This window comes from Aquila chrysaetos, chromosome 9 (assembly GCF_900496995.4).
Source record: "Aquila chrysaetos chrysaetos chromosome 9, bAquChr1.4, whole genome shotgun sequence".
Classification (NCBI taxonomy): domain Eukaryota; kingdom Metazoa; phylum Chordata; class Aves; order Accipitriformes; family Accipitridae; genus Aquila; species Aquila chrysaetos.
In genome coordinates this window covers 8,699,743-8,727,289 of record NC_044012.1, presented here as the reverse complement: position 1 = coordinate 8,727,289, position 27,547 = coordinate 8,699,743, and the positions used below count along the sequence as shown (strand labels likewise).

General features: G+C 36.6%; 1 protein-coding gene across 4 annotated transcripts in view; it reads left to right on the top strand.

Annotated features, from left to right (window-relative positions):
- The window catches only part of CDH8 (cadherin 8), a 149,893-nt gene that overhangs the window by 55,018 nt on the left and 67,328 nt on the right, over nt 1-27,547 (top strand). For all 4 annotated transcript variants that reach the window (XR_003925073.1, XM_030026089.1, XM_030026090.2 and 1 more), the window contains exons 3-4: nt 33-327; nt 17,286-17,405. Coding sequence is in view for 3 of the 4 variants with exons in the window: in XM_030026089.1 (XP_029881949.1) it covers nt 33-327; nt 17,286-17,405 (415 nt within the window). In the remaining variant the exon portion in view is untranslated. The remainder of the gene's footprint in view (nt 1-32; nt 328-17,285; nt 17,406-27,547) is intronic.

The following is a 27,547-nucleotide window of genomic DNA, read 5'->3' as shown; positions in this document are numbered from 1 at the left end:
TTTTGTCTCTAAAATGCTTTTTTTCCTTTTAGTTACACACAGACCTGGATCCTGGCAGCAGCAAAATCAAGTATATTCTGTCAGGAGATGGAGCTGGAACAATCTTTGTGATCAATGACAAGACTGGAGACATTCATGCAATGAAAAGGCTTGACCGTGAGGAAAAAGCTGAATACACACTAACAGCTCAAGCAGTCGACAGGGACACAAACCAGCCTCTGGAGCCTCCTTCAGAATTCATTATTAAGGTTCAAGACATCAATGACAATGCCCCAGAGTTTGTCGATGGTCCATATCATGCCACGGTTCCAGAAATGTCTGTTGTAGGTATGTATGTCTAAACATCGACAAACTTTGATTACTCATAGTTTAAACTACGCCAGTATGCCATTGAGTTGTTGATGAATAATAAGATATTTATTATGTTGTTAGCATTAATTTGCATATTTTCAAATCTCTTCTTGGCCAATGCTTTCATCTGCAGCACAATAGTAGAGTCCCTTAGTAGTAAGAAAATGACTAACAGATGTATTAATGTGTCTTTCTTTGTCCAACAACGCTTTAATGGGCTGAATTTATATTCCCCCTATGACGCTGTAGTTAGAGTATTGTTATTGAGAAGGATTTATCAAGATTTGTTCCAACATGACACTCTAATCCTATTGATATTTTGTTGATGTTTAATTATCTGTTTGTATATTTTCATACACAGATGTAGCACTTGCAGTGTGTTGATACATACTTATTTGTTTTCCTCTAAGTGCAACTGTAATCAGCCAAAAACATTGAAATGAAAGATGCTGTGTGTGGGAATTGATGGTTAGACTCTAGAGTGGACTTAACCAATTAGCCATAGGATTTGCGCGGAAGGTGGAAGGGGAAAACAGAAAGCTGTGGAAAAAGATGGTGAAAAGAGAAATTAACTGTGTGAAAGGGGAGAAAAAGAAAGGAGTAGAAAATAATCTTCTTAATATGTTTTACTTACACTTATTCATTTTGTCAGATTAGCATGAATCTGTTTCCTTCTGGATTAATATATTAGATTTTTTTTGCTTGGTTTGTCCCTTGTTCGGTATTTGCAAATGTATAAATATATACTTAGAGGTACGCATTTATGTTCTCAGGTCCTCAGGTCCTCAATCCCTACTGATACATATGTATCAAGTGCAGGTGATCTTTAGTTGTCACTAAAGCAAAAGGGAAGTAAACCCATCAAACCAAAAGAGTCAATTTCAGGGTAATATAAGAATCCAGTATAAGCAAAGACATCAAAATTTGGCCATGAAATTCAGAGTAAATTCTAATGTTTTCTAGTGTTAGGTTGAGGATAATGTGCTTTTCAGTAATTTGTCTACATCTGTCAAAGAAAGATAATTGAAGGAGTGCCAAGGCACTTTGTAAAATAAAGCAGCACCCCATCAAAAAGTTTCAAAAACACCATTCTGTCTTAGTTAAAAAGAGGAAGAATGTGAGAAGCCAGAATCATCCTCTCACTCACATTCAGTGCAACGAGTTGTACCAGGTCATTTTCAAATGTAAGCATGGTGTGCTGACTAGACAGTGATACCTGAGGCTTCTTTTTTTTTTTCTTCAACACTTCTCCAACAGATTTTCATATCTTAGATGCATTGAATTGCTTGTGCTGAAACTGATATGTGAATTTTTCAAGCCTGTGTGTCAGTTCTTTTACTAAAACTTAGGTTTAACTTGTTGAGTTAATTTTAATTATACAGCAGCACAAACATAATATGGACCTGCTTTCAGAAGATATGTTGCCAAGCTCTAGGCAAGAAAATGGCTTAATCAAATAAAATAAATTAAAAAAAAAAAAAAGAAAAAAAAGGAGAGAGTAGGAGAACGAGAAAGGGAAATTGAAGGCAGTTAATCCTTATATGAATGGGACTTGCTTGGTATTCTAGGAGAAAAGAAAATGAAGATATATGCAGACAAGAAAAGATGTTTTCTGATCACAAAGGCTACTATAAAAATAATATATACCTGTGCATATGAGCAATATTTATGATCCTTAGTAAACACATGGACCTTATCCAAGGAGTACTCACTGTAAAGAAGATGAGGGGAAAAAAAACCCAAAATTTTGACAGGAAACTAGTCAGAAGATCAGATGAATAAAAATCTAGTGAACTCATGAACACGAGGTTTAAAAAATGGTAAAAGTGCAATGAGAGCAAGAGAATAAAAGATAAAACATTAAGGAAAGAGAAGCGAAGTGAAACAATTGAGAAAAGTGTTAGGTTGAAAGAGGAGGGAAAAATGTAAAGGAACATCATGAGAGATGAATTAAAAGGTAAAACGTTATCTGGGAAAACTTTATAGTAGGAGGTTGTAGAAGAAATGACTAATGCCTGGACATAGATGTCAGTTTAGGGAATAGTGAAAGGGGCTGGTTTTTGGAGGATATTATTTCACCTGTTTCCTCTAGCATGGTGGGGGAAAAAGAAACTCTTCTTCACTGAACTGCCTCTGAAATCACGTAGTTCTGCATTTTTATGTATTCTTAGTCTGCATGGAGGAGTTTGGTCCAAAACAAGTTTATTCTAACAACACAAATATAGTTAGAAATTTCTTATAGATTATCTCAGAGGTCTGCCATTTATTACCGTTACTAGTGAAACTGTGCAAGTTTTGCACATTTATCCCTTATGATCCCTGAACTTTGCATATTTTTTATGTGACATTCCTAGGGGGTGTATGTTTTCAAGCTATTTCTCTAAAGAAACACAAACATACACTCCTGCTCTTTTGTTGCAAACAAAACCTAATTTTCAGCTGCCACTTCAAAACTCAGAGTACGTTTGCCATTGCATTACATGGGTAATGAATGACTGTAAATTCTATGCAGCATACGCAGTCAAGTCTGCATCTTAATCTCTGATGGAACCAAATTTTAAGGCTGGAAAGTTGAAGATAAGAATGTTACTCCTTCACTAATTTGCTGTTACTAATTCCTTCTGCCTTCCTCTATCAACCCACAGGTAGCAACAACAAGAGCTGTACAAAATGATGCTCCATAAATTATTTTAACTTTCTTTAAGTTTTGTTAGTCCTCCTAAAATTACTTTAACTCCTTGATAATGTTTATAAGAAAACTGTCTCCTTTCAGTGTTCAAGGAATTTTTTTTTTTCCACACTGACTATTTCACTTCCATTATCCACTTATTTAATTCCCCATAAAGAGATCTCCACCCACTGCTAATTTCAGCCTTGACATTTCTACAACACAGTCATTACTAGTTAGTATTCTTATTCAGAATAAAACAAAGTTCTACTAAACCTCTTCTTTCCTCAAAATGCTTATACCAATTCTGACTGCTCTGAAACAGAAGAGGAACTCATATGCTATATATATAGTACTTATGTAATGAGGGTGCAGCACAAGGCATTTTATTTTTGGACCTCAGTGGAAAGCAATGCATAAAATACAGATGAACACATTAACTTTTCATTAATCTGTAATGTAATGAGGTTCTAACACAATGCAGTTTTTCTAATAGGTAGATTAGATACTGGTCTTATGTTTCTTGCTAGAAGAGATGTATTATATAAATGACAGTGGTATTTTTGCATGACTATCTAGAACATGAATGATACGCTATGGGGATGTGAAAACCGCAACGTACGTGCAAACTTTCTGTATGCGATATGTATGAACGTGTGTGTATGCCAATATATGAGATTATCGCATGTATATGGCCGCCATCCAGCCTGTTTGATTTTTATGTTATGTATCAGTGACATCTGGAAAATCCTGCTTCCCTACTAAAACAAAAGAAAAGGATTTGCATGGCTTTCCTCCCACTACTTGGTGCAAAGACGATTAGTATTACACTGTTATCTCCGGTAGGAATGATGCTCACTTCTCAGCTGTCTTCACAGAACACACACCCACACGCGTACTGAGTGGTGTGTATCGTCACTGTGTTCAGAGTTATTTTGAAATAATTTATTTCTCTCTTTGAGGAAAGAGAGGAGCACATTCTGGAAAAAGTTTTGAGAACTAGATTGAGTTTTCCCTTATTTCATCCTTGTGTTCCTTTCTTTTTTTATGTAACTCCTATATAATCCACCATAGTAAGCCCTGTTCCCCCACTCCGGAACGCTGAATTTGCTTGTGAAAGCTGGTAGTGTATATGGAGAATATGTTCTATGCTGAAACCAAGCACTTTAATCTTTTAATTCTGATATTAGTTTTCTTAAGAAATTAAAGATCAAAAAGTGAAATCTGTGGATTCACTTCATTCTAACAGTATTGCATTTCACAAATAGGAAATAATTTAATTTGTCTGTAAATCTTGTTTAATCACCTTTAGATGTAAAGGGACATACTGGGAATGAAACCCAGTTAAAACCTTTTAAAAAGAGATTCAGCTAAGCTTCTGGGAAGAAGAACCCTATGACTCATTATTTTTTTCCCATTTGTCTGAGCTCTGTATATGTGCCTGCAATGAAGATAGCATATTATGTAAATGAATGAGAAATCTTAGAAGATCCACAAGGGTGATTCAGACTGGTCTTATTTAAAAAAAAAAGAAAAGAAAAAACCACAGACACCCTCCTCGAGTATGTTGTGTTTCTGTGTTGCCTTCTCAGCTATGCACAAATTCATGAATTCCCTGAAAGCATGCTGCAGAGGTGATAATGGGAGCAAAAGTGGATATTGTCTCCCAACAGTATAGTTTCAGGATCTTTTTTTTAGGAGTGGAATGAGGAGTGAAATTTCTTGATTTCATTCTTAGTGAAGCCAAGAGTGTTTGGACAGCTAGTGTCATGTTGAAAGACAGCAGACGACAGAAGTAGACTGACAAACATGTTGGTGAAATAAAAAAGGACACAGATGGAAAAAGAACAAAAGCCATAAGGGAAGAGAATTCTGTCATAGTTTGCCTGAATTAAGATAAACAGACAAACTTTAATAATCTCCAAATATTAAGAACTCCCCTGACAGTCATAAAACCCCCCATCTTAAAATACATACAGTGGAATTCAGTCAGCCACTGCACTAGAAATGCTTTTGCCTTTAACACTTGAAAACATTAACAATGTGAAAAAGCTTAGAATAATATTTTTGTCCTTAAATGCTTCCATGAAAACTACTTACTGGGGGAAAAAGGTCTTTATTGGAAAGGGTTTAGGCTTTCAGTTGAGTCAGAATATCAATTTCCAATTTTGGCACAAGCATATCTACTTAGCAATGTTTTCCTTTGGATCAAAGGTTGCCCTTGATTACACCACTGTAAATAAGAAATCAGTCCATCATTTTTTTTTTTAAAAGCAGAACAGAGTTATTTAGTACAGCCATGTATAGCAGAAGCACACTGTACTCAGTGTAGCTTTTCTTTCCAATTCTCCCAAAGATATTAGTTCTCTTCCAGTTACAAATTGTTTGCAAAAGGACAAAATCTGCTGAATATGAAATCAACATGCAATGTCTGATACGAATAGTGATAAAATAACTTGATAAATTAGAAAGTTGTGATAAAAACCTGACCTGAAATGTTATCAAGATCAACCACACTGTCTTACTGCGTTTTTTCCGATGTATTCATTGATTTTTTTTAAGGCACTGAGCATGACTGTTAAATCAATGATAGTTTGTCACAAAATTGTAGAGTAAAAGGACTATATTACTGGGGTCAGCTACAAATTAGCCCAAAGGGTAAATACAAAGGGAATGCAAAGGCTAAGGAAAAAAAACCAGCAGATGTTGTAAAATATGACAACAATGTAACAGCTGTTAGAAAATGTATATCTTCCTGTTGTCTTGTTCCTCTACTTGTTCGTCTTGTGCATAATCAAAATCACTAGCTGTGGTACTGAAGAGCATTTTACGTGAGAGATTTATTTAGTGAGTGTGCATGCATTTAAAATCTTCTGTACGTTCTTCATGACAGACACAGTTCCAAAAGCAAAGTCATAAGTAACTGTGCTGGTTTTGGCTGGGATTGAGTTAATTTTCTTCACAGTAGCTGGTATGGGGCTATGTTTTGGATTTGTGCTGGAAACAGTGTTGGTAATTTAGGGATATTTTCGTTACTGCTGAGTAGTGCTCACCCAGAGCCAAGGCCTTTGCTGCTTCTCAGCCCACCCCACCAGCGAGGAGGCTGGGGGGGCACAAGGAGTTGGAGGGGACACAGCCGGGACAGCTGACCCCAACTGACCCAAGGGGTATTCTACACCATATGATGTCACGCTCAGTATAGAAAGCTGGGGGAAGAAAAAGGAAGGGGGGACGTTGGGAGTGATGGCGTTTGTCTTCCCAAGTCACCGTTAGGCGTGATGGAGCCCTGCTGTCCTGGAGATGGCTGAACACCCGCCTGCCTGTGGGAAGTGGGGAATGAATTCCTTGTTTTGCTTTGCTTGTGTGCACGGCTTTTGCTTCACCTATTAAACTGTATCTCAACCCACGAGTTTTCTCACCTTTACTCTTCTGATTCTCTCCCCCATCCCATCAGTCGGGGGAGCGAGCGAGTGGCTGTGTGCTGCTTAATTGCTGGCTGGGGTTAAACCATGACAGTAACCTTAAGTAATTGCTTAGGATATATTCAAAACCAAGACAGTGTTCTCCTTAATTTGTTACTGAGCCTTGAAAAAATATATTTCTGAGTATGCGCTATTATTTTTGTACTTTCCATTTCCTATGAGGTCTGATTGAAAATATCATTATCTTTTTATATTGTTCTTAAATGACTATTATGAGCTCGAGGACCATGGGTGAAGCTATGATATTGCTCCTTAGGGATTTATAATCTGACCGTTTAGTTGCACTGACCTATATTGTCCTGAGTGTACTAAGGTAGTTCATTGACTTTATACAAAATTGCTAGAATCAGTGGCATTGCTCAAAATACTTCATACCAATGGCAGCAAGTACTTGAATGTTCAGGTTCTGAAGACACTGTCTGGTTCTTAGAAATAAACCCTGAATTACCTGTGCAAAGTATGGAGCTATTAATGTGTAGTGGTTTCTTAGACAAAAGTTGCCTTTTCCTCTCCATTATCTGTCAGCAATTTGTCACAAATTTTCTATTTTTGCACACGGACATTCCCTTTGCACAAAGGAACATTGTGCAAATGACACATAGTGAAGATAAGCTCCTCAGGAAAAAGCCATTTGGATCAGAATTGAAGTCATAGTTCCACATGGAGTTCCATGCAGAGGAATACGTGTTCCTATGATGTTCCTGTTTCACAGGATGAGGACAGACAGACATCGTTGTGTGTTGACCGTATGTGGGCAGAGCAGAGAAAATTTGGCAGTCTTAGGTGCATGCTTCTCTCATCCTATGTAATCTACAAGAATCTATCCTACTGCCGTTTTTCCAGATGATTCTTGTCTCAGTCACAAACATCTTGTTTTTGTTGCAGATATTCTGCTTCCGAAATTCTTTATGGTTGCTTTCGTTTGTACATATCAAACACATTGTTGTATTTCTTTTCTGTGCCTATATGAAAATGAGTCTTTGACTCAGGTTTCTGATACGTTCAGTTTTGGTTAAATCTTCTCTTAGCAAGGATTTTTCAGAATTTTCCCAGATTTCAAATTTTGAAGAAAATAAATGTTTAAAAAGGTGATAGGGTTTTTGTTTTGTTGGCTTTGAAAGCATGCCATTTCATTTTTCGAAACAGCTGTGCTTGTGACATGAGCCCATTTGCTGGCCGGTGGATGATGCCTAAGTGGAAAACAGACAGATGAGAGGAAGCAGACCAGCACAGATTTCTGCCAGACTGAGGCTCTATGAAATGCCACAGAACTGGACTGGAATGTATTCTTTCTTTTTTCAATTGTGGGAAATGTGGACAAGCTCTAACCACGAGGTAGAAAGTTCTTGGTCAGAAAATTAAATTCAGGGTGGTAATATTTTCACAGAAACTTTCATTAGTATAACTTATATCTCTCTGCTAACACAAAAGATTTAGCTTTGGAACGCTGGGGACCGATACTGCTCAAACTCTGTTAATTCAGATAGCCGGTGTTAGACATCTCTTTGATGGACACACTTGACATTTGGGAAAACAAGATTGAGATCCAGTTCAGAATCCATTTTTTTTCTGACACTGGTCATTCCCCACCCTGCCCTGAATTGGTACCTCTGTCTTTGTTTAGTTGCTGAATCTGCAGCTCTTAATGTTTCTTCATGAATACAGATAAGCAATTGCCTGTGGAGCTGATGTCAATACGGCTTTCTCATGAATCAGCTGGTAGAGTACTGCTGGGCAGCTGATTCAACCATACCCTTTCCCTGGGGCCCAAGTGGTCTCTGCTGCCATATGCTTGCTCCACAGTGGCCTGAGGGGGCAATATTTCAGAGTCTGCTTTTGCAACCTGGTTTGCAGTTGCTGGCATTATAGGCTCCACTCTACCAAACAAAGCAAGCAGAGCATCAAAGCTGCAAGATTATAGCAGCCGTTTTCTGTTTTTGTAACAAAGTTATAAATGAACCAATTTTTGCAGTAAACAGCCAGGGCTACTTTATTATTTATTTATATTCTCATACAATACACCTGAGCATAACCTGAAACTTCCATGGAAATCAACAAGCCTTATGGTACTTTTTTTTTCCCCTGCTTGGAAATATAGTGTACAGTGATTATCCAATTTTACTGTCTTTGCCTGGGGACCTCGCAGAATGAATGCTGATGAAATAGTCAATTGATTAGAGACAAGCAGTCTTTCAAAAAGTCCTGAACAAAAGAATAGCTATTTCCCACATCTCTCACAAATATCAACTAATATTCTATAGCGATGGTGATATCTAAAGGGAGAACAAAAAAATAACAGGAAAAGAAAACATAATTCTTTAAGCCAAACATAAAATATATTTTACCCTTCCACTGTTGCCTGTGATGTTACAGACTCTATTCTAATCCTAACAAACAGCAACCCCGGGGAATTTATAAAGGAATACCTGCAGGCTCTCTAATGGCACCATCTTATAAGTTGTAGCAAGAAAGAACTGCCAACCTTAAAACTGAAAAGGCAGTGTCCTTTCTTATTACATTCACACAAGCTATATCCATCGAGTAGGTAACATCAGCAAGGATAATTGCTGAAGAGTTATCTATATTACTAGATCTGAATATATATTTCTGATGTAAAACATTTTTGTTTCCAAAAGAATGTGTTAAAAAGGCAGTATCAGAGTTCTAAAACAATTAGTTTATGCACAAAAAATTGTAAAATGTGCAGCTTATTGGATTTCACAGCCATGCTTCCTACAGTCCTCATTATACAGCTGTAAAATGCTGAAGGCTGCCAGCTTGCTCCATTGTCTGTGGGCTGTACAGAAGGCATTTTTCTTCTATGCATAGCAAGCACCTTTCATACTTCTGCAGTTACACATTTGCATACAATATATTTTTCCCATTTCCCTCACATGATAAAAAGTCCTTAAAATGACACATGAGCAATCTGAAAACATTGTTGTGTTACATGTGGTAGGATATTCAGTTGTTCAGAGATTTTGACTCATATGCATACTGCAAGATATTAACATTTTTTAAAGATTTCATTAACTTTCTAAACTATCTACTCTAAAAATTGCATTAAGAAATATGTAACATCTGGAAGAAACCACTCAGATTCCTCTTCTGGTTATGGAGCTAAACCTGACTTAGTATATCAGAGGGATATGAAAAGACTATTTTCCTGGTGGAAACAGAAGCAGTTTCTTGCATTTTCCTGCATGGTACATAATTTATTGCAGTGGTTATTTCCTACTATTGACCAAGCTGTTCCTGTTTGATTCTTTCAGATCCCTTTATTGAGCTTGTTTTTTCAGGTGTTAGAACTTTTGGTTTAGGCTATCAATTCTTTGGGACAACATCTGCCATTTCCTGTAGGTCTATAGAGTACTGGGTTCTCAGATCTCTTTTTCAGTGCATTTGGGTGACATTACATATGACTACTCATAGAAAACAAATTAGCAAAACAAACAAGTAATGCTTTGTTACTCTAATCTTTTGGATTAGTTTTTAAAAACTGAATATGAAATATCAGTTGCAGTTTATTTCAGAAAGTGTATACAATTGTCTATATGAGTATATAAGTGCAAATAGGTGTTTGTATATACATATGGAAAATAATGTAAACAAAACTAAGAGTCTTGCAAGATTTGTACTTGTCCTATATGTTGGTGTGCCAGCTTATGTGCTTGAAGCTCCCGGAGGGTTAGTGTTATAGACTGGTATGGCCTATTTTGAGTACATACACATAAGAGAGTAGTCATATGATTGAAATTTAGGCATTCACATTAGCTGGCTAATTTAATTTGGATTCCTCTCTGGTCCACCAAGAAAAAAGGATGTCATGAAAGGACAATTCTGTCTTCCTCCCTTAGATAGAGCAGAAAGCTAGTGCAACTAGGTATCTAATTTAGCCAGTTGAGCCTAAAACTGAGTTGTATGAATAACCGTCTTTTCCTTCTTCCTTACCTTAATCATCATAAACAAGATCATGACAGCATCACAGTATTTCACTACTTAGAGTCAAATAAATTACAGCTGGGAAAGACAAATTACCCTATTAGTTAATCTCGCTGTCTTTCTAGGGTTTTCCCTTAGAATACATTATCTAGCATCCTGTGCAATAGAGTGAACTCTTCAGTGAGGAGGATTCTGTTATTTCCCTTGGGGAGCTATTCCTCCTTGTACAATTTCTCATTCTAAGGAAGCTTTTGTTGTTGTTTTTCTCTTTGCTGAAGATTAAGTGAAGCCTTGTATCTATCTATGTATTTATATGGTTCTCATCATCCACATATCAGTATTACATCTGTAAAGTACACCTTTTTTTTTTTTTTTTTTTTTTTTTTTTTTTTCATTTCTCCCTCTAGGATTGGCTGTATACAGGATTCTACTATAGATGTAGTAGAATACATTCTGGCCTTCCTGTCTCTCTAGCATGTCAAGCATAAGTTGCCCATTTTTCCTTTAGTGGACCGTTCCGGCCCATATCTATACCCCTTACTGCTGCTTAGGATGTCATCTTTCACCTCCATTAATTTTTCGTCACTGAAAGGTGTCCACTGGACACTTAAAAAGCAAATACTTTTCTTTTTTTCACATGCCTTCCTTTAATTCTGGGAAGATCTTCTGAAAAAACCCACACAAGACCTCTGTCATCTGTTGTCAAAGCAGTCCTTCAAACTCTTCCATGATGTCTACGTACTGTAGGCACTGTGGGGTAGGTGTGCTAACCTGACAGCAGGTAAGTCAGGCAGCAGCACCACTGTGTGCTTGACAGCATTGCTTCCCAGGATGATTTACATCCTCTTGTCATCTCCTTATCTCTCTTCAGTTGTCTGTCTGCATTTGTCTTTCCTGGTACTCGGCTCTTGGAGTCTTTGGGGAGAGGACCTTCTTGCATTGGGAGACCTGATCCGCGTATTGGGCTTTTAGAGTTTCAGCAATAAAGTAGCTATTGATAATAATAAAAATACATTCAAGCACTGATGTAGAAGGTAGGAGAGAAATTGCACACAATCTGTGAAAGAACCCTAAAACACTCATACAACATACCCGCATATATATGTGTGTACATCTGCATAAACACGAAGCTATGCAATTTAAAATACCACTGATAATATTTTATGTGTAGTTTGCATATGTTAACAAGCTCTGAAGTGCATTACACAGATTTCTATTCCATATACATTTTCTTTATTTGATTAGTGAAATGTCTAATTTATAGATTTTGTGTTTAGAAATGGTCTCATATAGAATGATACAGGATGATAAGGCTTAAAACTGGTTTTGTATTTAAAAAAATCAGTTACAATGAAAAACAAATAAGAATAAGTTCTTCAGCTTTGAGGCAGTAATAATTTACATGTCAAGAAGTTATACAGGTTTTTATGAGATTATTGCAGTTTTATTCAATAAAAAATTGTTACCATGACAACAACTGTCATGCTACCTGTGAGATTATAGCAAAGAAGGACAGTGAAGAAAAGGTTTCGTTTTGGAAAGAATGCTTATCTGACCTGCTGAATACAAACAATGCTTTGCTTTGACCGCTACTGACTGCAGGGCTACTATCAGCCAAACTCAAAATCTAGCTAGAGATTTTGAAGCACAGTGATCCTCTTAGAAAAACAAAACAGTTGGTAAATAACGGTAGGTCTTTTTCATGCAAATATACTACTAATGCCCTGTCAGATAGGCAATCAGATATTCTGAATAAAGTGGAGATTTCAGCCTGTCAAGATTGGGGGAAGAGTAGGAGAGAAAGAGTGAGGGAGACCAAAAGGGGCATCTGAAAAGAAAAAAAAAAAAAAAAAAAAAAGTCCTTGGGAAAAATGAGAAAATGTGGTCCCACTAGGTTGCATTATGGTAACATTTTTTATTTTTACCAGCGATTACAATCTTTCAACAAAATGGTTGCTTCATTGAATATGGATTCATGTAAATTTCTGGCACCGACTATGCGTTACCTCCTCTAGAAGATACAAGTTTGATTTCCCCCCCTCCCTGGTCTGCACATTTCACTGCCACACCAAAAAATTTGCTTTCCTACTCCCTGTAGCAGCATATGCATTTTTCTTTTTGACTAATGTGCAGAATCTGTACCCTGACTTGCATGTAAAAACACAGCCAAAACAACAAAAGAGCACTAGCTGAGCACACACATCTTATTTTTATGATGGCTTTTAATCTTACTTTGCCAGCAAACACAGGCTTTCTTACCTAGTCATATAAGAATACTTTTATTGTTAATTGCGTCTCTGATTGTTAGCCTGTTGCAAAGAGAAACTATGAAACCTGACACTAACAGAATGAAATAATCAGCAATGGTTAATGGCTAAATCACATTAGAAGTGTTCATTAATTAAAATCTGTTGAATCTCTTTGCAGTCCATATTAATCGCAGAGTCATTAGCATTGCAGAAGTGTACCTCAGAAAAAAATGCAGAAAGTTTTTTAACTGAACATCTTAAAATTTGCCTCATCTATCAAAAAAATGGTTCTGTTTTACATAAGGCAATATTAGGTATATAAAGAAAAAAAGAAACAGTGATTATGTTGTTGGGCCAAATTATATAAAACTGCTATATTATTGTAATTAGGACAACAGTGACTTGGACTATAATAGTGGCTTTCTTGTAAAAATGGCACCATTTCAAATTTATAGTCTCTAGCTAAATGAGTTTGTTGTAGCATTGACAAAGAAACAAACACAAGCCAAATGCAGTCAAAATTAAACACAAACAGAAACCTTAGCTGTTTATTTGCTGGGCAGAACCCAGAATGTTTTTTCTCAAAGAGCACTTATTAAATAAATGCTCTTCCCTGCATTCTTACTGCTTTTTCAATGCAAAATTTTTATCTTTAAAACTTTAAGCACATTATGCATGTAAAAAATATTTGTATACATGTAGTTTATAACTGCAGTGTCTGTAGTGGAGTAAAATCCTACTTAAATATTGATAATCCAAAGCTCTAGACCAAAGCACGGAGAGTTCTGCTGTGTTCGGGAGGTTGCCTAAATAACAGCCATGGTGGTTGTGAGTTCTTTTGTTCTGCATTACTTTTCACCCTCAGGAATCTCTCAGTTCTCCAAATCTTTTGTTTGTGCTTAGTTGAAAAGGGTTCTGTCACTGGTGGGAGTGAGATAGGTTGCAACTTCTTCTGGACCCTTAGCGTCCTGCAGTGGAACCAGAGCAGCACTGATGTAGCAACATACTCTGCAGCTGCAGAAGGGACAGAGTTTGTTCCTTTGTATACTTCTTATTGCCAGTATGAACATATTAATGTGGCATGTTTCACACTTGCAGAAGATTTTATTCAAGGCATAAACCAAAAAGTTTCAAATTGAAGGTGATAAAATTTAAACTATGTAAAAGCTTAACTGATTTTAATATTGGAAGTAATTTCTTTAATTTCTGTTTCATGCTTGCTTACATCTTTCATAACCAATTTTCATCAATAAGATTGTTGGGAGCATATTACTGAATATGACAGACCTTCTCAGAAGTGTGTGTGATGGTCGGAAATGAAGTGCTGAGTGGCAGAGACTGGCAGTGTAAGAAATTGATTTCTAGGAGCTGGGAGAGTATTTTATTTTTCCGTTCCCTTCATTAGTTTTATTAGGCGAGATTCTAGTCACACTTCAAGTGACGTGTAAGGGAAAGAAAAAGAAGGGTATGCAATTTTCCCCCTGCTTTTGTGTATATAAACAGTGGATGGGAATACTGACTATTATGCATGTATTTTTAATGTATGTATAAATTTCAGATAAACTTGGGGCCTCAATAAGTGATTAAATTATTTTATATCACAAGAAAAAATCTTGAGAGCTGAGCATCAGGATTGTAAGCAATGCTAGACACTGATTGCCTCTTTTTATTAAGGTGTATTCAAATTCAATGTCTAATGAACACTTGGGATAAAGGATGCGTTTATCAAAGAATCAGCACATCCATTTAAGTTTTGAAATCTTGAAATAAATATCTATAAAAGTCTTCAGGAATTCTCAAGTGAAATAAAAGAATAGACATTATATATCAAATCTTTCTAAACAAGCAATGTAATTATTTCTGAAGTCCTTTGAAATAAAAGCCAGCTAGGCAAATCAAACACAATCTCAAAGAAGTCAACAGGTTCACTTCTTTATTTTCCTTTGTGTATGAAGTGTATCATGGAAACAAAATGGAAGAGCCTAGATAAAATACTCTTACAAAAATTTTCACTGTTCTATGATGAGCCTTATCTTATTCCAGTCCTGTCCCATTGTATGATGTTCTGCACAAACCTCTTCTGTCTTAGAAGATTACAAAACAAAAGTTTTATGACAGCAGCCACAGAAACCTAGTACATCACCTGCTATTTCAGTCTCAATCCAGTTGAAGAAAGCACTGACCTCTATCTTAATATTTGGTATCACACATGGGACAGCAGCTGTGAACTGCAGGGCATGTCCTGCTGGGATGGTGGGGCTGTAGCCCGAATGCTGCGAGAGGGGAGGTACAGCTTGGCTAAGAGATTGCTTTCTGTAGGAACAACAAAACAGAAAACTTGTAACTGGTGTACGAGTTACAGAAGGTGAGCCAACAAAACCTAAATGTGAGACAATTCTAATAGCTATGTCTTTTCATGCTTTGTAGCTATTATGGGCAAGCCACGAAGGGTCCTTTTGTTCCTCTGTTCCTGCAGCATCGAAACTCAAGCTTCCTGCATACTTCCTTGTCATTGTTCTCTATTTCATTTATTTTCTGTAGCCTATACCATGGCCTCTGACTGTGTCCCATGGTTGCTTCCCTGTTACTGTTTTTATTCTCCTGTATGTGAAGGAGGTCATTCAGGATATCATCTCTAGGTTGAGGTTGCTGTACTTGCTACAAGGCTGAGGCCCACATTTGTGTCATCTATCCCCTTTATCATTTTCAGTCAAAGCTCTCAGGCATTGTCTGTTAGTGTCTGGTATACGGCAAAATTTTTAATTGGTCAGACAACAAATTTCCGATGTTAATTCCTTACAAACCAACCATCAAGTTGAGGATAAAGTCTGTTTCTCCTGCCCAGTGGCAGGGTAAAGGTTATTATATTAAAGGTTATGTATAAGATCACCTTTCAACATCAAAACCAGTTAAGCTTCAAAACGTAAACAGTTTACATGTTTATAAAAACACGTTCAGCAAGCATCTGTTGAAGATAGATGCAACATAATATTCACCAGCATTGCGTCCCCCTTCCATGTGGTACGCATCAGTTGCAGGCCATGTGGATTCTTCTGGACTGTGCTGAGCAGCAGGAGAGATGCTGGTGGGGCACTTTGCTGCCAGATGGGGCCATGGGGGAGCTTGCATGACAGCCAGCTGATCTGTTTCCCTTCGTTGAGGTTCCCCCCCGTAAGAATGGATAAATTTACACCAGTTGCCAAAATAAATGACCGGTACAAGCCGTAGGCATTTTTTTCTCTAGTGAGATGTATTTCCGCAACCTGCATTCCCTTCCCTGGGAATTATCCCATTTTTCCCATGCTGCAAACCTGCCTCAACTTCAGGCACTGCAGAACTTCCACTCCATAAAAGAGGTGTTATCCATCCCTCTAGACACTCCCAAATCCTGCTAGCCCCATATCTTGCCCTGATGTTTGAGGTGGCCGGGTGGGAAAGCGTGAAATGGAAGCTATTGGGTGATATGCAAATTATCTCAAAATATGCAAACATTCCTCTAAATAATTTGCATGTATTGTAACACAAAACTGCCCAAGCCATAGCAGTGATGTGCCATACAGAGAAAGGAGAGAGCGTAGTGCAAGGACGTGCCAAAGGGATCTCCTCCCCCTTTAGTTTACTGTTCCTGTCCTGAAGGGATGTGATTTGGATTCAGCAGCACACAAAGTGTGAGAAGGAAGAGGAGGCTGTTTTTATTGGCATATCCAGAAAGGGGGGGTATTTCGGTGGGTGCTATAATTCCTTTCTTTTCTGAACATAAGAATAATTCAGCCTGTAACCTCTTGCTTTCTCTTCCTCTGTAGATATTGTCTTTATTGTTAGCCTAATTAATGTCATCATTATATTTTTAAGTCATCCAGAAAAAAAGTCTCTGCAGCAAGCTTAATGTAACCAACTGAATTTCATTTGATTTTGCTTCTTACAGAAATGGCAAGTGCTATGTTGCCTGAGAAATAAAAAGGGCAATTTCCTTAATTTTTTCTTCTATTTTTTTGGTCAGAGTATGGAATTATAACTCTGGCTAGACAATGGCCCCCTCAGTGGCAGACACTCATTTCGGAGACAATAGATGTCCTAACTCTGTCACTGTGGCCACATCAAACCATTATTATGGCTGTAAGCCAAGAGAAGAAAAAAGAATCCTTCTTATTATGGCTTTTCTATGTGGTCTCTGTAACTTGGCAAGGTTCTTTCAAATGTGATTTTGCAAATCTTAAATGCAACATATTATATTGTATTATTAACCTTGTATTTCATATCCCTTTGATATGATTCCTTTGCAAATGCTTGAAGTCTACACAGATCTATCAGGTAGCTTTAAATGCATTCTACAAAGAAACCTTAAATAATACAGCTACTAAAAAGGTTTTTCTCTTACCCAGAAATTCAGTCTGCTGGCATATATCATCTTGAAGGAAAATGTTTTGTTTGTGTTCCACAAGTAATGTTTTGTCACTGATAATTTTTTTTTCTTTTATTATTGTCATACAAATCGCAAGGAAATAAATTTTTGTTTCAAATTATTTTTTAAATAAATTATGCAAATTTCAATTAATAGTGCAAACATTAATTGTGTATATTCTTTTTATTCAGGCACCTTTGTTACTAAAGTAACAGCTACAGATGCAGATGATCCAGTTTATGGAAATAGTGCCAAGCTGGTTTATAGCATTCTGGAAGGACAGCCTTACTTTTCTATTGAGCCACATACAGGTAGGTGACTCTGAATATGAATCCTGGGGTTATGTGTACGCAAGTGACCGTGACTCTTCTGTATGTCGTATGATATACTTAAACAGGGAGCGTAAGTAGATGTCTGTCAGTATTACCAAGTTGTAACATATGTCTCACTTGTATTCCATCAGAGTCTGATCATATGAAAAGACAAAGAAAAATCTGTATTAACGATAATGTAAGTAATGGTGATGCTAATATTACAGAAGTTACTGAAGCAAAACCGAAGGCAGCGGAAGTGCCGTGTAATTTATAACTGATTAGGGATTGAAAGACTTGGTCTGAGGAATTTAATGAGCATAATGTAATTTTCAATATGAGACTATAGTATTTCCAGTTAAAGAAAGTACAGTTTAGCTTGGGAATTTTAGTGAATATATTGTGTGTTTTCATTAAAAAATATTTTTCTTTCTTGATTGGATGGATCAGGGGAAAGAAAGAACGTGATACTGAGTGTTGGTACGAAGTTTTATTAGCATGCATTTAGGATGACTATTTCTTTGTGGTTTTAAATCTTGAAAGTCATCTGAAAGAAGTGCCAATAAATACATTCCCTCTCATTTTCTGTACATATGTTGTACCTATAGCAAATTAATTTAGTTACATCTGAGAAGTGTTTTGTAAAGTGTTTTGATATTATTTCTTATATTCTTTCACCTGTTACCAGAAGCTGTTTTTAATCACTGTGAGTCAAGCAGCTGTGATCTCCTAAGGTGAAGAAAGCTATAACTCATTTTAAAACATACAAAAACCCACCTGAATTTATATGACCATAAAGGAGTAAAGGAGTAGTAAAAGTTCTTGTCCTCATGCAGATCAACAGAATTATGAAATAAATGCTAGGAGAAATTGTTAAAGGATGCTTTTGATAGATCAAGTGTGCTAAGTTTTCTCACCAACATTAAATAGAGTACTCTTAGACTCTTTAAAGTCTGGTAGTTCTTTAACTCTTTCTGGTGAGATTGCATGGGAAAAATTATTTCACTTTCCTAGAAATGTCCTAACTTGCAGGGACTTTAGGTAAGTAGTATAGATCGATAAATATTAATAGATTAACGGATTAATCCATTAAAGTATTTTCTTCTGGTTGAAGGACAGCTATCCTAAATGTGAAAACAATCTCTGAAATGTGACTTAATGTTGTATTTTACGCTGCATGTAAAATAGAGTTTTACAAAGAATAACTCTAGCACAGCACAATGGAAAAACAGTAGCTTGTTTCAAAAATAAGCATCAAGAGAGTGTTATTACTGAAGCCCCTTAGTTCATGCTGGCTGATTGTCACAAGTCATGTGGAAATATAACTCTGAACAGACCCCTGTCCTTCAAGTATCAAAATATATGATTAGGTTTTCTTTAGTATTACAAATTATTGCATGCAGACTTGAGTTAGTTGTCTTAATTAGAGGGGGATTAGTTGTAGGCTCTTTCTCAGTTTCTACACCAGGAAGTTTTAGTGCTATAGCAGGGGAGCACATCAGCTTTCACAGAGGAGCTGAGAAGTGTATTCTCCACCTACACAGAGGATTTTTCACTTCTTTCACACAAAAATAGCCTTAAAGAAATAGTCCAAGTGTAAAAATTTGTTTAATTCTACTCAGGTTTATTATTTGTATTGCATTAAAACCTTATGCTTAATCCAATGAAGTAACTGTTCATCACCTAGGAAAGTGATTTCCATTATCATGAAAGCCAGAGAAAACTCCAAAGCTTTTTGGTTGAACCTGAAAATCATGATTTTTCTCCTGTTTCACTAGCATTAAGTTCCCCCTCCTACGTTCATTTCCAGTTACAAATATTCCTTTGAGTAGCAGTTCAGTTACCATGAAAATGACATGTTAGTTTCTAAAGGGAATTTAATCATAAAGAATTCAACTGTGGCTTTGCCACAGTCCCTAAGTAAGTGGCTTTGTATTGTGGAGCTGCTTCTGAATGTATAAGTGGTTTGATTCCCCACTTTTCTAGACCTATGGAGGACATCAATTATGTTTTTCTCTAAACCATTATAACTGAATGAGTTTATGTGCTGAGGCCATCCTCTGTTTCTTTGCCACCTCTATGTAATGGCCTTCATCTGCAGTGTAACTACCACACTACTTTTACAGCTACCCACCAAATAGTTTGTTAAATCTAGAGAGTATGCAGTTGCTTCTGTGATGTTAGATGGACCTATCCATTGCTTGTAATGTTTTAAAATTTGCAGAAATTGGTCTTGTGTCTGAGATGCATCTTTGTTCGCTTAGAGAAGTCTTAGCCATACTAAATGTTAAATTGTGTAGCGCCCTCCAGCATACATTTGTTTAGAATATATACATAAAAGTCTAGTCATTAAGCAAACCAGATGCAGGTAGTCATCTAGAAATTGCAGCCGCATATTATGCAGGGTGAAAAAGATTGCTCTAAAACCCAGCAGCCTTATAGTTGTGGCTTTTCTGAAGAGAAGTGTTGATTTCAGAAAACGTAAGGAACTACTCAGCAGATTTTCTTGGTAATACCAGAATTTTGGAGCCAAGGGTATAATAAGGTTTGTTACATACCAGAGAGAGTTTTAGGGGTTGTTACATGCAGCCTCAAAACACAAAGAGTATTATGCTAAGATAGTTACAATTTTGCAGTAGCTTATGGCAGTGTGTATTTCACCTTTTAGAGGTAGTGGTGCATAAAACATGCACGCTAGTTTAGCAGCTATATAATTTGGATGGTAGTGCTGTTACCATGGACAGATAGAGTGGAAGGTGCATTTTAACAAAAAGAAAATGTCCAAAGCAAATAGAAAGTATGTAGATGTTTGATTGTTTCTTTATATTTATCCAACCTTAGCAATGTGAACCATCACAACTAATATTTGTTTCCTCTTAGTAACGAGGCCAGGAAAACACATTATCTTGCACATTTGTGTGTAGTACTCGGGAACCTCAGTGAAAGTTTTCATGTGGGAAGATGTTTGGATATTATTGGCACAGTGTACAAATTAAAGCAGAACAGCCAGGTATAATAGTGTCTTATCAAAACCAAATCAAACCTGAAGGTGATCCTCCAAGCATGATAGATATTTTAGGGTTTGGTGTTTGGTTGGTTGGGGTTTTTGTGGGAGGCGGGGGTAAGAAGGTGGGTGGTGTGTGTGTGTATAGCTACATTTTCTCTGTGGTTACATTTCATTAGTGCCCCTGCTAAGTTGAAAGCCTTTCCAATTCATTTGAAATAGAATTTTGTCTAGAATTGTGTCTTTCCCAAAATGGAATCACTGTTTTAAGAAATGGGCTATGTTAAAGTGATCCACTTCAGAATGTAAATATTTTCTGTCGTTCACGGGACTGTATCAAAAATTATCAAAAGTATAGCTACTTAGAGCTGATCTACTTACTATTTTTCTAGATGAGTGGCCTTTTATCAGCTTGGATTATTAGAAATTCAGACTAGATTTAGATCTGTGCAGCTACCAGCACCAGCGCAGCCACAGATAGGCTGTACTGCCTATAATTTTTTTTCATTTCCTGGCTCAGACTAACGATTGTCTGACCTTGCTGCTTTGTTTTAATGGTACACTGAGAGCTGACCATCAGGAATAATCCCAATCATGCCTGCCTCCTGATTCCTCTCTCTTCTATAGTACTCTGAACAAAAAAAGCGAGCAAAGGTATAGGATATGGCTTCATGCCTACAGTAGAAAGGGTTGCTGCACCTGAGGGTAAACCTGAGGAAAGCAGTTGCTTACTCCTCTGCTTTTTTGTTCCTAATAACTTGACATTCACTAGGTATAGTCCTTATCTGAATCACACTCTTGGTTGAAACACTGACATTACTCTCAACCTCCTTGCTGAAACAATTCTATAATGCCGGGTGCACAGAAATAAGTACCGGTAAGTGACCCATAAAACAATAATTTTCCATTACCTTAGATGAAAAATACATATACTTCTACAGTTCTAGTTTGCAAGTTCTTCTGCGTGAGTTATAGACACATGAAAGAAGGTAATTCAGAAGTTATTTTTCATTCAGTGCTCTGAATATGGCTTAGGGTAAATGCTTTTTTGATGGCTTGTTCTGAATATTTTTCGCTTTTCATAGGTGAATTTTAATATGACCACTGGTTTGTTGTATAGAGTAAATGTGAATAATACATTACAAAGATATAGATTCAGATTTTCTACGAGAGGCTAAACTTACAACGTGATGACATCAGATGGGTAACGAAACTCATGGTGGACTAAAATATATTCCACAAATCAGTATTGTTACATCTGACTAACTGATGTCAGGTTTCCTGACTAGTGTGTATTATTTATAAAGGTATATAAGTTGTATGTATTCTCTCATAATCCAAATAATGACAGTCAAAATTCTGAGGAAGGGAGTTCCTTAAGACTGCTAAAAGTAGCTAAAGTACACTTCTGACTTTTAAGCTTTTTCAAGGATATTAAGTCATGGCTCTCAGCTTTAAAATAAGGTTATCATAATGGAACGTAATATGAAGTGACACTGTGTTCTACAATACAGGAATGGCAGAGAAAATACATTTTTGTCTGTGTCTGACTTATTTACATTTCACATGAACTTAAATAACGTCACTCCTACACATACCTGAAATACAGTTACATGAACAAGGCAAATTACGCCAAACACTCTACTGCACTGGAAAACACATTGTATTATTCAAGCATAAACCATTACTATATATGAAAAAGAATAGATTTTAAACAGTGCCATCTTGGATATGGTCATTTGGTACAAAGCCAAAGTTCAAGTTAGTAAAGCTGAGATGAATAGAAGAGTCAGGAGACCTAGAAAACTAAAGACTTTCCTAATAGAATGTGGATATTTCTTTGGAGAGTGAATAATTGATTTTTTTTCTATACCTAGCTTTAACTTTCAGGTGAAAGTGCACATGCTTTAATCAACAGAGCTTTTAATGACTTAGTATATGGCTCTCTCTGGACCATAGTGTTGAACCCTGTGGTTCTGAAATCAGAACATAAATGAGTAGGCCTAGGAGGAATGAAAACAGCATTCAGCAGAAGTCAGGTTTGAATCTTTTATTTTAATTTGCAGTCTTTATTGTCTTCCTCCATCTAGACCTTGAAATACAGTCCAGCAGAATAAAAACAAGTAAAGTAGCGAGAGGATAAATGACAGCAGCTTTTGAGTTACAGACGTTTTTGTGATGTTACAGAATATTTCTTCTGTCTGGTTGTTAATGTCCAGTTTATTAGTAACGTTGCATATCAATGATAGCACAAGCTGCCCTCAGAATATTGCATGTAGTACTGATGAGACCCATCGTCATAAAAAAGACTACTGAAATACTGAAGAAAGTTCAAAGCAGGGTAGCTAAGGTGAGAATATTACTTATAATGAAAGATTGATTGAACTTAATTTGTATAAACTGGATAAGAGGTGATTAAAGGAGGATATGAAATCACTGCACAAATATTTGAGAGGTGTTAATAAAAGAGAGGCGTGGGGACTGTTTCTGTAATTACTTATGATAAAATGACAAGGTAGCATTTTCAAACTAGAGAGAGATGGGAAAACAGTTTTGATACAGGAAGTAATCTGCAACTGTAAGGGGAAAGTAATGAGCTGCCAGGAACAGAACTCACTTGTGTTCAACAGAGCCTTTCTAAATAGTTCAGTTTCTAAAGAGTTTAGATTTAAAACCTCATGGGATTAGTCTAGAGAAAGAACTTGTTCAACATTAGTCAGAGCCTGGATTGAACTGCTGCTTCTAGCTCATTTCATTAACTAGCGCTGCTGTGATATTCTTGCTAATTACTACGGATTTAAACTTAACTAAACTTTTAACTGAAGTAATTTTAAGAGGCATGAAGAGGATGGGTAGGTGTTGTTCTGTCTTACCAAGTGAGGTGTAGGAACTCCTTTCCTGGAGGAGAAGGCAGGTGTGTGCTGCAGCATACAGGAGGTAGGTCCATGCAGCCCAGACAGCAACACTCCCAAGGTAGCAGAATTGGCTCCAGCATATACAAGGATTTCTGGAGTTTATACTTGGTCGCTTCTGTTACAGCACCTTCAGCTCTGTCTTGACAGCATTTGATGCACTTAGGCACAATGCTGAAAATAGAGTGTATTTTCAAACTAGTATAAGCCTTTTCTTGTCATTGTGTACTAAGTATACTGTGCAACCTTAGGAGTTGCGTTAAGGTGTTTGTACAGAGATTCTTTGGTGATTCTGAGAGTTGTCTTGGTGACAGCCCATTAGGAGAGGGAGCTGTACTGACAAACTGCTAGTGCAGCAGACCCAAGGGTCAGTCCTACAGTTCTTGCTTTTTACTTAGAAGTATAAAGTGCAACTATTATGGATAAGGTATGTAGGATTGGGTCCTTCAGTAGCAGCAAGAGCTGACTTTTCTGATTAATAAAGGAAGTATAAAATTACTGCAGAGACGTTTGAAAACAGTTTTATGATAGTCTGTAGTTGGTAAAGATGAGTGGCTTAAGATCAAGACAGACTGGCATTTGAAAAAAGGCGATTTCTGCTTCTAGAGTTTATCTAATAGTAGTAATAACAAAAAAGCTGATACCACACACATTTCTTGCATTTCAGAGCAATACCTCTATCATTTTAGAAAGCTAGTGAGATAGTTAGGACTTAACCATTTTCCTCATGCTGAGTAGGAAAACAGGGGTTACATATCTAAATAATATTGTGCTTCAAGAGACTGAATTAGAGAGAGGAATTTGAACTGCACAGCTAGAGTTGGAAAGCATCTGAAAAAGAATCCAAGGCTATTTTCTGTAAAGTGTCTAGTATAATTATAGGTATTAGAGGATCATTACAAATAAAATCCTAAGAAAGGAAGGCCATAAATGCAGGGCAGAATATTTATTGCCTTCATTCTTAGTTGGTGAGAGGGTGATCCCTTCACTATGCCAGTGAAACTTGGTCCCAGGGAAAAGGGAATGGCTGGTAAGTAGAGATGAAAGCTCTTTACCCATACTATAAAACCCAGATACAAGTTAATCTGAATTAAAAAGGCAGTATTATTATATGTGTTTTCCAGTCATATCCTATATGATATTCTTGAAGCAGAATACATACAGTGAAAGGTAGGTAGTGTTAATTTACACACAATGGCAAACTTGCAAGGTCTACTTCAGAATGAAAGCAAGATCAGAAAACACAAAAATGGTAGTAATATGGGCTTAAAAAGAAAATACAATAGATTGTAGGTTATACAAGAAACAAGAGAATTAATAAAACAATATTCAACCTTCATCTCGCTGTTTAACAGAAAGGCAGGCAGTGCCATCTTCCCCATACAATTTTAAAAAATAAACATGGTAATAAGATATGTACACTGTTAGCTTCTCTCTTAAAAATACAAAAATGGCACAGAATCACTCCAGGTAAAATGATACAGCATAGTATTCAATTCCTCGCCTAGTGATTATTTTTACTGTGGCTAATGTCTGTGATTTGAAATATATCTACAACTGAATGTAGTTCAGACAACTGTAACTGATATTTTTTTTCTAGAAAGGTAGCCAACTTTGCTAGAGACTGCAGATATTTTTCTTGTCTTGCTAAAATAAAAATCCTGAGGCATTAGAACTAAGTAAGAAATGAGAATATTTGATGATAATTTTTATTAAAACGATTATGATTTTTATGAAGGGTAAATTGAATTAAAAATAGTGGATTGGTATGCCCATATCACATCATCAAAGTACTAGAATTTTTTTAATTTTCAAGTTAGTTGTGATCTATTCATCTTTTAGGAATTACGGTACAGGTTTTCCACAGATCTCAGAGTGAACCTTTTTGTGGACTGCTAAAACATCACTGAAGTCAGTGTGCTTCATGGGAATACAAAGAATGCATCTCACGGCCCTTTGAAGAAATTACAAGATTGATTTTTCAGGCATTTGTGTCCTAAATGACTGTTATATTTAATAAGAATCTCCACCAAGATTTTAGCACGGAAGGAAGATCAAAGCAATTACTTAGCTCTTCCAAAATGAAGAAGGGAAAGTTCCAAAGTATGTAAGTTGAAATAGCAGGAAGTGTTCATCAAAATTTGTGAGATGAATGAGATGCTTAAGAAAGGCTTTTCAGGGCCAGATTCCAATTTTGCATAGTGCTTGCTTGGTTTTGTTCCATGTTCTCAATTATTATTATGTATAGTTTTATAGCGTTACCATAAAGAGATCCTTAAAAAAAATGGAGAGGAAAGTGAAAAACTGATCCTTATTTCTATTGTTCCTTTTGCTTGCTTTTTTTCTCTTCATCAGCTATAGCCTCTGATATGTTGCTGCTTTTCCCCTGATCTTTTTCAGTGTGAGACAGTGTATATTCTTCCAAATAGGTTTTTGAAAGTAGTCCACAGGGGTGCATTTTAACTGATTCAAGTTGTGAGGCAGATTGTGCAAATTGCTCAGTGTGTGCATTTAGGACCACTGTAAAAGTAAATCCCATTCTGCAGCTGTTTTATTTGCTATTGAGCAGTGTGACACCAATAGCTGTTTAGGAAAAGCAACTCAGCCAAAAAAAAAAAAAAAAAAAGAGGTACTTCCAAGATTGGGGGTGTTCTCATTCTTTGAAGAAATAGATTACTTCTTGATTTCTTTACCTTCCAACCCACTTCCTGATGTTTCCAGTTTTAGTCAGAGGATCTGTAGCCAAACTATGATGCAGGTGTTTGTTCAGTGGTTGTACTACATGTCCATTGAAAGTTTTCACAGGACTAAGGTTTGTGAAATATTTTAGAGCAGACAGAGAGAAAGCCTTATCTTAGACAGTATGGAGGGAAGGGACTTCAAGTGAGAATGCAGTGAGCACCCTTGCTCCAAAAAAAGGATCAGGTTTATCCCTTCTCATTCTTGACAGACATTTGTCTGATAGGTTCTTAAAAACTTTCAGTAATGGAAATACTACAAATTCTACAGGTAGCCTTCTCTGTCTGTACTTACCTTCTCTGTTAGAAAGCGTTCCCCTAATGTTTAACTGAAATCACTCTAGCTGCAATTTAAACCCATTTTGTGGTTTATATTTTAGGCCCATCATTTCTTCTCTCATCCCCAGTGGAAAAGGAGAGTAGCTCCCAGTAATTTTTACATATTTGGCTGTAAAGTCTGTCCACATACTTCCTTAACTATACAGACCTTTTTTTTTTTTTTTTTTTTTTTTTTTTTTTTATTCCAAAACTGGGCACACTGTTCCACCTGTAGTCTTACTGGTATGAGTGAACTGGAAACATTATTCCACAGTTCTTCCATATAACATGCTAGCTAATATACAAGGAAATTTTGGCGCATTTTTATTAGCAAAATGCTGTTGACTCATATTCAGCTCGTTTTGACTCCACGTTCTTTTATGTCTTGTGAGTCATCTGCTCTATTGTAATTGTGAAGTTAATTGTTTCACCCCCACAAAATACTTTTTCCTTGCCAAATTGAATTGCATCCTGCTTTTTTTTAGGCTATCCAATTTGTCAAAATTGTTTTGAAATGTTCTTCCAGTACTTGCAGTGGCTCCCAACTTTGTGTCATCTGAAAGGCTTCATAAGTTCTTCCTGCCTTCCATCATTCAAGAAATACTGAATGATGCTAGAAGCAGAACAAACCCTATGAACCACTTCATCCATCTATCCACTTTGACAGTAAGCCATTGATAACTGTTCTGAATACAATCTTCCAACAATCGTCTACCTGCCTCACATTAGTTTACAGTAATTCTCATCCCTCGCTTTTAAACTACTCTCCTGTTTGGCACATATCATTTTCATCCATCATAGCATGCTGAAAGTGATTATGTTTTTATTCTCGATTCGCTTCTGGGTTGAATTGAAGTAGAGCAGGTTGAATGCTCAATGAGTTAATGTTCTGTGTGCTGTATGTGTATTAGTATTTGGTGAGAGTGAATTGTTTTCTAAAAATAGATTGAAAGTTTCAGTACTTCCTGTGAGCCCAGCCTGAGAAATGGTGAATAAAGAGAAAGAACAAATAAATATCCTTGAAATCCTCTATGCATAGCTCTCTTAGTCTGTCTTTGTCTCGATCACATTACATAGGTGAGGATAGGAACCTTTTTGTGTTTGTTAATTTGCGTCATAAGAGATACCGACACTTCTCTTTTGCTGGCCTCTGTTCTATAGATTCTGAAT